Genomic DNA, 11171 nt, shown 5'->3' with positions numbered 1-11171 from the left:
TCTTGCCCCCAGACCGAAGAAAGCGCTTAAAGAATTCGATCAAACAGCTGGCTTTTTTGTTCGCCCCATCAGTGATGATCCCTTGATTATACTAGTAGCCTCTCAGTTCTTGACATTGATGCGCCCAACAAGAGGCGATGGAACATATGAGTCGATGAAGAGAGAAACCAGTTGCGACCGGATCTGGGCATTGATATTGACGGCATTAGATTGAACGTCTCCTTACTATTTCCGCTTTTTCTGCGGCACAATGGTATCCGGAACTTATTTTTTGACTCGGTGAAGGTATTATTGATTAATCTGGGCGCTTTTTCGTATTCTTCGCATGTACAGCCTCGTGAAGAGCGGGCGTATTGGGGTCGCTGAAGATCGCACTGTCTAAGTCAGTGAAGGCCTATCATGACATGGCTATAAAAGTAACCTACTTCTAATTTTGCTTTCTGCAAGCACTGCAAGCGCTGGACCTTATGGGGGCATCGCTCATGATGTTTGATCAAAAAATCGGAAAATGGAGATCATGGCATTGGCGAACACCAACAAGGAGAACTCACAAAGAGAACGAGTCTGCAAAATATTACCGCTTTGATGCTAATGATCACCACAGCTGCCAAGGATTACAGTTCAAAAAAAAAGTATGCGATATGCTTTAATCATGTGCAGAAAGCGGTAGCAATTGAATAAACAGTATCATCTAGGGAAAGCGTAGTTAGTTTGGTCAGGTGATTCTTCCGAAGAATCTTGGACTATATATATCCCTTCATTCCAGTATCTAAACTCAATTTTAAGCTTGGATGGCATTCCAATTGAGATCTATGCTGGTCATTCTGACAGAACGACATCAACCTCGGCCGAATCAGGTGCTTACCGCTAAGACATTACCGAATACAGCGATAGCGCCATCCACAGCTTTCCCACTACAGTGGCACCACCTTTCCAATTACTTCAAGTACATATAATCAATTCCACTTCTTCAATCATGACAGACAGTACTTCAAGTGGTCAAGAGCTAATAATTGGAACTCGGAATTCCAAATTGGCATTGGTCCAAGCCGAGCGGGTCTCCAGTGCCTTATCCAGCGCACACCCCCAGATCAAGTTTCCATGGCAAACAATCTCTGTCAGTGGGGACGTGGATAAGACCAGCCCGTTCTTAAAGTTCGGGGGTCCCTCGGATGCGGCCAAGAACATCTGGACGGAGGAGATGGAGGCTAAGCTCGGCGCTGGCGAGCTGGATCTGCTCGTGCATTGTCTGAAAGACATGCCAACACGGCTACCGGACGAATGTGTTCTAGGTGCGATTATACACCGTGAGGATCCTACCGATGCACTTGTTATCAAAGAAAGTTTGCGAGACCGGTACACCGATCTAGACCAATTGCCTGCTGGGTCGGTGATTGGTACCAGCTCCACTCGGCGAAAGGCGCTTCTCAGATACAAGTATCCCCAACTGAAAGTGCAGGAATGCCGTGGAAACATGTGAGATTCTTCTTTCGACTTGTACTCCGGTTCGAATATGAAGGGTATAAGCTGACTGTTTTAGTGATACTCGACTGCGGAAACTCGATGACCCGGAGGGACCTTTCTCAGCTATCATCATCGCAACTGCTGGCTTGAACCGGATCAACATGACTAGCCGCATCACAAAGCATTTGAATCCATCTGAATTTCCCTATGCCATTGGGCAAGGGGCTTTGGGTATCGAGATTCGTGCAAATGACACTCAGACCTTGAAGGTTGTACAAGCCATTGAAGATCCTCTCACGCGATGGATCTGTTTGGCAGAGAGATCACTCCTGCGTAGCCTTCAGGGAGGATGCTCTTCCCCGGTTGCTGTCAACTCCACGATTGAGAACGAAGATAACGAATCTCTTCCCGGTAGTCGTCTGCGACTTGAAGGCACCATCATTCATCCCCATGGCTCAAGCCAGATCTCCAAAAGCGCAGTTGCGGACGTGACCAGTGATGATGAAGCGGAAGCACTTGGGAAGTTGCTTGCGAAATGCCTTGAGGATGGTGGTGGACGAGAGCTTCTTGAAGAAATTCGCCTCGTGCAGGATGAAATGAGGGAATCTTTAAATTAGACTATTTTTCCTTTAATTCTCGACATCTCGACCATATTTCAGCCCATGTTCAAGAATTGAACGGACCTTCCGTATAGACAGCATGACCGGGATGGGGCGATTTGTGGAGACTAGCAAGGATAGAAGTAGACCAGCAAGTGAATATCGTTTCCCAAGAACAGATCCCGAATGCATAAACTCATTATGCAAGCCGATCGGAGACCATAGGGCCGATGACGACGCGCATCTCGGCTCCGAGAGACACTGATCCACTCAGTCCCATTTTGAAACGCTTTTGCGAAGTTGGGGACAAATGCCCTGGATTTGGGTCATAGAATCTCAAGCTCTGGCCGCGTCAGATGTTCTGGGTGAATGATCAAAGCCACCTCGAGATCGAGGAGATGGGAAGACCTTGCATCATCACGAAGTCGACCGGGAAAAAGCGATTGCTGGAAATTGCAATATCTGAATTGATCCTAGGTTAGTCATGAGAGCCAGACCAAGACCTAGGTAGCTATAGAGAACTCCATTTCATATCGTGAATATCCATCCTTTCATGGTCAGATACCACCCACAAACGGAGTCTATGGAGGTGGTGTGTGCGGAGTAGACTAAAACAAAGCTTAACTGAATAGCAATGGACTGATTGTCAGGTATAATCATCCGAACCAATTCGCAATCGAAAGTTGGCGTAGGAACCACCGAGACACTCTACCGCGCAATCCAAGGGCACGAATCGCGCATGATATATGTCCAGTCGTCGATCAACGAAGGTCCTCCCCCCAAAAGGATAAGACTAGCTAGCTTTCGCAGACATGGTCAAAATAGCATCCTCATTCAGAAAATTAGCAGTCAAGCTAGATCTGAGCATGCAGCCGAATGTCCTGACGGTCGAGACATTTCCTCTTGTAGCTGGAGGCGCCATGATGGATCTAGCTTAGGCGCGGGTGAGGGCGGGTGGTGGATGATTTCCATTTCTAGCTCGAGTTGCTGGCAGCGTTGAAAGCAGAGGCTTCCCCTAGTAGTGCCACTGAGCCGTCTGATCAGAAGTCGATTTTGATCAACGATGCTCTGTCTGCGCTCCTCGCACTGTGATGAACTTGCAGTTGCGAGAACCCCATGTCAACTTCCAGCATCTCTATTGATGGACGGCAGCGAACCGATCCTTAGTGTTCCCAGCTGCTCTAGGTTGATTCCTTGCGTATGTTGCTGTTACCCTGCCTGTTCGTAACACCCTTAGCAAGTTGGGACTTGACGATATCCCGGAAAGCGCTCATCCAGGCGAAAGGTCAGTTCATCGATGATGTGATTACTCTGAAGAGCAGCTTGAAGACATCCATCGGCTGGTTCCGTCGACTTTTCTCATTGTTCCGGGGTGGAACTGTATTCTGAGCTCATGGATCAAAATTTGAGCTTTATGGATTGAATTGGGGCTCGTTGTTGGGTCACATTGAGGCCGTGCGAACGCCATCCGTGTGGACTGTACCAATGGGATCCAAGTCGTGATGCCGGTGTTGCCGGATGGAGGGTTTGATTGGCGTGGAGGAGAATGATGTGATAAGGGTACTACATGACCCGTATTTCACAGGATATGGTGTCGCTCAGCTGCTAGTTTTCGCAAGGTTTAGAGGAGAAGGTCTCAAATAAAGACGCTATCTTGGTGTTGTACCAAGGCTATCAGGAAGCTGGTTGACGATGCTGTGATAGTGGGCAAGTGTTCAGCGATGGAAGCACAGAGAACAATGGCGCTCTCAAGGGAAAAGCTAGGATTACTATTCTCATGCAATTAAATTGGATTCTAGCACTTTTACAAACCCAAGAATCTGACACTTCCTAACGAACTACGATATTATACTACAAAAGGTTCGAACCTTGGATGCTTTCAAGAATTTTCCAGAATTGAGAACCGATACAAATACATCTATTAAGGGTGGTAAACAGCAAATGTGTACATCTTCAAATGTCTTGTGTAGACAAGCCTCTCGATCAAGGGCCAGGGCCAAAACCGGGTCCGCCAGGAGGACCGGGAGGACCATCGGGACCGCAGCAGTCTCCGCAGCAGCACTCACAGCACTCAAAGCAACAAAGACCAGCACAGCTATTCGAATCCACATTAGAACCTAATCATGTAGAAACTTCGGGGAATTTCCAGTACTCACATTCCGCAGCAAAGATCGCCACCATCACCACCCCGCATGTGAACTCCCATGGATTCGACGCCACCCTGTGATCTAAATTAGTCCCAATCGCCGATCAATGATATCAGAATGATACTAGGGAAGCGTACGGGCTGCTCAGTGACGGTCTGGTTCATCGAAGGAGCAGCTGGGCTATTAGGTTGTTGCATGGTGACAGTGTTAGCGTCCCACTTATTCTCATTAAGAGGCGCATCAGCCCCTTGGAACCAGCTTTTGAGTGTCTCAAACATTGTGGATAAGTGAAGACGATCTTTCTGGGGAGAAATCTATAGACAAAGAGATGGGGAGTTTCAACGACCCTTTTAAATCTACACGCTAGGCAGCTTCAATTGCATTACCGTGCATAGCTATGGGTACTATCCGGAATATGATTTAATCGTCGAGGAAATCAATAAGTCTCAATAGTTTCTGTGGCTAGTAGGGACGCGTAAGTCAGCGCCACGTTTGATGCCGAGTGGAGTGCCAAGCTAATTTTGCGGGTAGGGCTGCGCCGGATTCGCCGCTTGTTGAGCGCTTGCGTGGACATAATTGCACACCGGTGATTATTGTTTTCGAATCGTACCATCGCCGTGTTTATGTTTGAACAAAGTGTTGGATTATCTTAGAAGGATTGTGTAGTTTTACAGCGGATATAAAGGTTGGAAATACCATCTAACTTTAATAACCGATGATCGGCAGTAGCTAAAAGGCGGGCAAAACATATAGCCCTAGATCCAATTCCGAAAACTCCGCCTATTTGGTCTGCTCAGCCCAGGCAACTATTGCCTTTTCTGCACCTGGGAATCTTGGCATCAGACCTATTGAGCACCTAATCTGAATGAGTGACAAGTGTGGCTTGGCAAGTCCCCGATTGAGTGATTACGCCACTTGAGAGCCACTTGGGAGCCACCTGGGCAGGGTAGGTCATAGGAATCGATGATCATGACGATCATGATTCTTCCACGTAGCCATCTAAGCTCCGAGACTTATTCTTGGAATCTTGGCGCTCTGGTATATAAATGAGCTGCACCCCGCATATCTGTAGCTATCTTCACCAAGCTTCATTACATCAATTGAATTCACCTTCTACCTACCTATCCACAAACACTACATACCTACATTCACACATTCATCACAATGGGTCTTTTCAGCCACCACCACGATCAGTCTCACGGAGGCCCTGGCGGCCATGAGGGCGGTCACGGAGGTCCTGGTGGCCCCGGCGGTCATGAGGGTGGTCAGCATGGAGGACCTGGCGGTGGTTTCGGCGGTCCCCAAGGCGGCCCTGGCGGCCGTGAGGGTGGTCACCAAGGAGGCCCCGGTGGTCCTGGTGGTTTCGGCGGTCCCCAAGGCGGCCCTGGAGGCCCCGGTGGTCATGAGGGAGGTCACCAAGGCGGCCCCGGAGGCCCTGGCGGTCGTGAGGGTGGTCACCAAGGAGGCCCCGGTGGTCATGAGGGTGGTCACGGAGGTCCCGGTGGACCTGGCGGTCACGTATGTATTCCTTATAAAAAATGATTGCAACAATTGCTAACATTCGCACAGCAGGGCGGCGGCCGCTGGTAAATGTGACGAACATCTATACGAGACGAAATCATGTGACTGGAATTGGGATTGTCAGACAGTCTATTAGTCCTGCGGATTGACAAGCTTGTTGACTGAGCTTGTATTAACACGTGGCTAAAGGTTCTTGGAGAACCTCACTTTTTAAATATTATAGTCAATGTCAAAGGTTGAACCAATTTGCCGTTCCTACACATATCGTAAATGCATTAGAAATAATGCAATGATGCTTGATTCATGCCCAGGATAAACTTCGAGGAACTCATGGAATATCAGTAAAAGAATGACGGGCTGTACTTTGTACAACGAGGGTATCGCGCTGCAATGAAACAAGATAATAGACTTGAGACCGAAGATCCGGTACCTATCCGTAGAAAATGAAACTCCATGAACAATGTAAAAGGAAAATAAATGAATGTTTCAACACTTTCGTAACATCATGATATCACCGATCGACTCTATTACGATCGAGGTTAATTTGTGGGGAAGGAGATCTGATATCATAGGAGGCCGGCGGGTCTCCGATCAGTCTTGCGTAAAGACCGAGGCCGCGCGGCGTTTTCCACGCTCCGTGATTTGATTTGTCTCCACCAGCGAATGATCACCTCCTTTGCCCATACGATTTCATTTCTGGTTTGTACAACGGCGGCGCAATGCGCAGCAAGATCCTTTGCCATTGTGCGGCGTAGGTAGGTGCGGTATTCCACGCGTGCTCGCCATGCACGTTGCAAGACGGTTGCGGCGCGAGCGCGCTTCGAGCTTGAAAGCAATCGAGAGCAAAGGAAGGCGAGAGCGCCCAGTGTAAAGTCTCGATTGAGAACGTGTGAAGAGGTTGAACTAGGAGAAACAAGGTGTGCAAATTGAGAGCTGCAGCCTAGTAGCCCGAGGCGTTTCTCCAAAGACATGGACGCAGACCGCCCGTTTGCGTTCAAGTCTTGATTGCCGGTAATGTAGGGCTCATATTCGTCGACAATACTTTCGTAGATCCGTCCATTGGCAAAACTGGTTGACATGTTGTTGATCTGAAGACCTTTGAGGCCGGCCAAGAGGCCGGCCCAGTGCTGAAGAAGATGTTCGTGTTGATCGCCACCAAACTGCTCACCAGTAAACCAAGCTTCGTATTTTACTTGCTCCGAACCCAATTTCGAGAGAGCTTTGCGTTTCAATCGGCAAATCTCTGTGTTGATGTCATCCCAGTCAACGAGACCTGATAAGCCCCGGTTTCCAACAAGAGCCCACAAGAGGGCAATTGTCTTTTCACGATAACCATCAACAATATCCTCAGCTCGCACATTGTCCACAATGGCACTGGAGCCCTTGGTAGACTCCAAGGCGGACAGAGCTAGCTGGACATTAAAGACTTTGGCTGCACGGCTGACACATGGGAACTTGAGATGCTTCGAGAGAGGAACGTCTGCGTGTTCGCCAAGTAAAGAAAGAGCCTCACCAGTGTTGAGAGTGACTTCAGTCTGGTCCTCAGTGTCACGTCGAGTGTGGCTAGCAGTAATGAAAAGCACTTCGACGAGTCGAGTAAGCCGGACTCCATCTCTCAGGTCCACTGCAATGTTGTCCATTTGGTAGTTGTACTCCAATAGCTGATGTTGGTGGTAAGATAAGCGGCAGCCGAGGTGGCTCAATGGCTTCAAAATGTCGCCACAAGATGGCAACAGCACCCGTGTCAGTGCTTGAAGTACATCCATCGATGATTTCAAAGGAGACGAGGGCACGAAAAGTCGACGGGGAAGGCTGGAGCCCAAAGACTGTTTTGCTTGGTCTAAGAGGGCAACCAGCATGATACATCGGAGCACTGTGCGACGATATACTTTGGCCTGAGCTTCTGCGGGAATCTCGTTGGCACGCAGTAGAGATTGATCCAGGTCTTCGTTGCGCAGCAGGAAAGTGCACAGGAAGTTTTCCAGCTTCCGCACAATGGTTTTCGTGCACCTTGCACTATTTTCAGATTCCATCATGTTCTGGAACAAGTCAGGACAATTGGAAATCTTTCGACCAATAACTGTCTCCGCGGCAGCAGCCAAGGCATGGAGATCGTATGATTGTATCCATATGTCAAGGAACTTGCGGCGAAGGCCAACGTCTTGCTTGAGACGGCTACTGCGAGCAAGGGCATGCTTGGGAATGTTGAGGGCACCGCAAGACAAAGAGGCTCGTAGCTTTTTGTGCAGCTGAATGAATTCATCGGTATGGTAAAGTTCGAGAAGCTCCAATCGAAGGACATCCTGGTCATGGAAAGCCAAGTCACCATTGGAGCAGTCGAACAAAGCATTGACCAATTGAGTAATCACAGTCTCCTGGTGTGAGAGCCAATTATCTTCGTAAAGTGCAGGCTTCTTGATATCCTCACTCAGTTTTGGATAGTCATGGTTCAGCTCCCTCAACTTTGATGATGCATTTTGAAGCCTTGAAGCAGAATTTGACCCAGACCGACCGCGGCGATCAGAAATGGCTGATACGCGAGTGTTAAGTGACGTACTAAGGGGTGGCCCCTTTGGCTCAGCCATTCTAATTCGACCATCGCGCACCGCGGAAGACTTTGCGTTAGTCTGCTTGTCTCCTAGTACGTCCCGCCTGGGGAGAGGTTGCTTGGGAGCCACCGTGACGACTTCAGCCGATCGAACAGTGCGAGAAGTAGGATTTGGTTTCGAGGATGACATGGTGCTGATTCGAGGCTTGACAAGCGGCCTAGTTTGAAGGTCTGGTTTTTTCTCAATGTTAAAGAGCGTTCCAGGAGGAATATTCTCCTTCCCTCCATTTTTGCCGGCCACATCCATTCTTGACGCAGCTTCCTGTGCAATCTTTGTACTTGGTTGCAGCGGAGCCTTTCGTGCACCTGCGGCCAATGACTTTCTAACTTGACGGTTTGCTATCCGTGCTTCAAGGGTATTGATTTGTGTGTCCTCGGTAGCCTCCAACAGAGTCGTACCTGGTTGTTTTTTCAAAGGACTGAACAGTCCCATAAAAACGCTAGGCACGGTTGCATCATCCGGCGGGATATAAACAGTGTTCCGTCGCACGTTTTTCTTGAGAGCAGGGTCGGAACGGTGTTGTGTTGTCTCTTTTGCAGCCGGGCCCATTCTACGGGAAGGCTGCACCTTCGGGTTCGAGTCGAGTCGTTCAGGTTTGCGCTTTGTTTCCGTCTCTTGTTTTATATTCACAGTCTGCGGTTGATTTGGAGTAATTCCAACCTTGGGGCGGAATCTCTGCGCCGGTTGGGCAAGCAAAGACGATTTGCGCTCGGATTGTAACCTCATAGTTCCGTTTGGTCTCTGTCTTTTCTCAGCAGGCCCGGATGGCTTCTCTACCCCCTCATCATGTATTTGGAACCCAGAGCCTGCTTGGTTAGCACGTCTGGGTCGCACTCCAGTCATTGTCGGCCCACGTATTTCAGTGGTGAAGTCGATCTGTTCCGTATTCTCGCATTCCGTATCGCCACCAATCGAAATGTCGAATGTATCGCTGCCGCTGTGATCGCTGTAGCCGGAGAACCTCGATCTCGATGGACATGGAGTAATGGCGCTGCCGAGAATCCCAGACATTTTGAGACGTTGAGTCTAAGGCTGGATAGTGGATGGCTAATGGCGCATAAGTATGGGGAAGTTGTACTGTAGGTTGGAGGTGGCCACAACAATAGCCTTTCTCCCTTGCAGCTTGTCGTGTTTGAGGCGGTGTGGTTGAATATTGAGGAATGGCAAGCAGTGACTGTGATGACAAAAAAAAAGGACGACAATGTAAACGCGCTGGATGCAAAATTATATGCCACGCGCCACGGTCGCGTCCACGTTCTATCCGAGATATGTACATCTAATTATGGCGACTATTGACAGGACGCGTTGTCCAGGGCAACTATTGCTTATGTCAACACCGCGGGGTTGCATCATGTGACGAGACTGATCGCGCTATAGTCAAACCACGGAGGAAGTGTCCAGCCAATCTACTTTATCTGTATTTGATGTTATCCTTTTGTCCAACAAATCTTGTGGTAGAGCGTGAAGGTACCCTTCGACCCCTCAACAACTAGGTTACGCGGAATCTAGTATGTATAGACTTCCAAGGCTGAAACCAGTGTTCTGGGGCCCTGCCATTGTTTTTCATCCAGTAGATCAGCAAGATACTCGTGTAACCCACAGTCGCCTGCTGAAGGCAATCCTGGTACCAGACAGTAATTCACCACTTCACATGGAAGCCTCAGATGCAGTAAAGGCACAGAACTTTGATATACTCATGCTCAAGGTCGTAAACATAGGTCCTCGATGGAAGGATTTAGATTTAGTTCTTCTTCAAAGATATCGAGCATCCAATCTATAGATCCTGAATCTCGCTCTCAATATTCAGTTTCAATACAACTATCACAGTATAGCATCATTGCCACTGGACCTTGGAAGAAATAGGATCCTCTCGGTCAGATTGGTCGAAGTTAAAATCAGAGTCTTTACTAATGATGCCGCAGATGCTAGGAAAGCTCTTCAACTCGCGCGTTGGTTATGACGATCCAATGAAGACGAAGCGCTCTGAGATCTCGAAACCGGATGTTGCGGGCGAGACTCCGAAATTGATTGGGACTTTTCCTGTAGGATATCATTAGGAAAGATTCATAAGCCCAAGAGTGACCGTGCTGCTAGAATACACAATGAAGAAAATATCAAAGATACAATGATGGGCAAGCGCTTGATGGCACAGATGAAGATACTGAAGGAATTACGAATGTTGCAGAAGCGGAAGTAGAGTCCTATATCGGAGATCTGTGGATGTGATATCCGCAGAAGCTTTCTGACATGTCACAAAGCCACTCCTCAGCCACTCCCACAATCTTGGATTTTCCCAGACTATGTAGACGTTAAGCGAATCATTTTATATGGCATGTCGGTTCTGTTACTTACCAGAAATGCCTCATAATCTCGAAGGGATGATAATAAAACAAATCTCAGCCCGAAGTCCACATATAATCGTGAAGTTTAGCATCTCAGCTCCGCTGTAGGGCACTTTATCCGACTCACATCATGATGAGTTTACCCTTCCAACCGCTCCTCCTCTGACATCCATTGACCTTGAAACAGATGGACAGATCCCGCTTTGGTCGTAGAGAAGTAGTAACTGTCGTGCCCTCGAAGGAGAGAGCCTCGGAGACAGTTGGGGGTGAGTCTGTCGAGGAGATCTAGATAATTGTAGTTGAGAAAAATTCGCAACGGGGTGGAGGAAGCAATACATCAATTTGTCCTAGCCAAAGTTTTTTTCGGTACATGCACTAAAGGATCACGAAGCCCTCCACGTGAGTACGTATGCTTCGACTAGAGACGCCTCGGATAGTCTAGTTGCAAGCGCTAAGGTTCTCAAGGCTGGAGATTTACAAAAGTGCATA

The 11171-nt window shown here is 48.4% G+C and overlaps 5 protein-coding genes across 5 annotated transcripts; 2 read left to right on the top strand and 3 right to left on the bottom strand.

The window, feature by feature from the left end:
* Nucleotides 1-976: 976 nt before the first annotated feature.
* Nucleotides 977-2081, top strand: N7503_005976 (porphobilinogen deaminase; the record flags this gene model as incomplete). The annotated part of the gene is made up of 2 exons (XM_057065523.1): nucleotides 977-1476; nucleotides 1541-2081. The coding sequence occupies 2 exons, from the start codon at nucleotides 977-979 to the stop codon at nucleotides 2079-2081; spliced, it is 1041 nt and encodes a 346-aa protein (XP_056923266.1).
* A 1965-nt stretch (nucleotides 2082-4046) lies between these two features.
* N7503_005975 (uncharacterized protein) lies at nucleotides 4047-4488 on the bottom strand (the record flags this gene model as incomplete). Its single annotated transcript, XM_057065522.1, has 3 exons — nucleotides 4047-4158; nucleotides 4220-4284; nucleotides 4348-4488. The coding sequence occupies 3 exons, from the start codon at nucleotides 4486-4488 to the stop codon at nucleotides 4047-4049; spliced, it is 318 nt and encodes a 105-aa protein (XP_056923265.1).
* Nucleotides 4489-5384: 896 nt separating this feature from the next.
* N7503_005974 (uncharacterized protein) lies at nucleotides 5385-5813 on the bottom strand (the record flags this gene model as incomplete). The annotated part of the gene is made up of 1 exon (XM_057065521.1): nucleotides 5385-5813. One exon carries the CDS (start codon nucleotides 5811-5813, stop codon nucleotides 5385-5387), a length of 429 nt encoding a protein of 142 aa, XP_056923264.1.
* A 484-nt stretch (nucleotides 5814-6297) lies between these two features.
* Nucleotides 6298-9351, bottom strand: sha1 (putative calmodulin-binding protein Sha1; the record flags this gene model as incomplete). Its single annotated transcript, XM_057065520.1, has 1 exon — nucleotides 6298-9351. The coding sequence occupies one exon, from the start codon at nucleotides 9349-9351 to the stop codon at nucleotides 6298-6300; it is 3054 nt and encodes a 1017-aa protein (XP_056923263.1).
* A 902-nt stretch (nucleotides 9352-10253) lies between these two features.
* Nucleotides 10254-10537, top strand: N7503_005972 (uncharacterized protein; the record flags this gene model as incomplete). The annotated part of the gene is made up of 2 exons (XM_057065519.1): nucleotides 10254-10382; nucleotides 10403-10537. The coding sequence occupies 2 exons, from the start codon at nucleotides 10254-10256 to the stop codon at nucleotides 10535-10537; spliced, it is 264 nt and encodes an 87-aa protein (XP_056923262.1).
* Between the last annotated feature and the right edge of the window lie 634 nt (nucleotides 10538-11171).

Source organism: Penicillium pulvis, assembly GCF_028828015.1.
Source record: "Penicillium pulvis strain IBT 33274 chromosome Unknown contig_23_segment0_segment0, whole genome shotgun sequence".
NCBI classification, from domain to species: Eukaryota; Fungi; Ascomycota; class Eurotiomycetes; order Eurotiales; family Aspergillaceae; genus Penicillium; species Penicillium pulvis.
The sequence above is the reverse complement of the archived record's forward strand: the minus strand, read 5'-3'. Positions and strand labels throughout refer to the sequence as shown.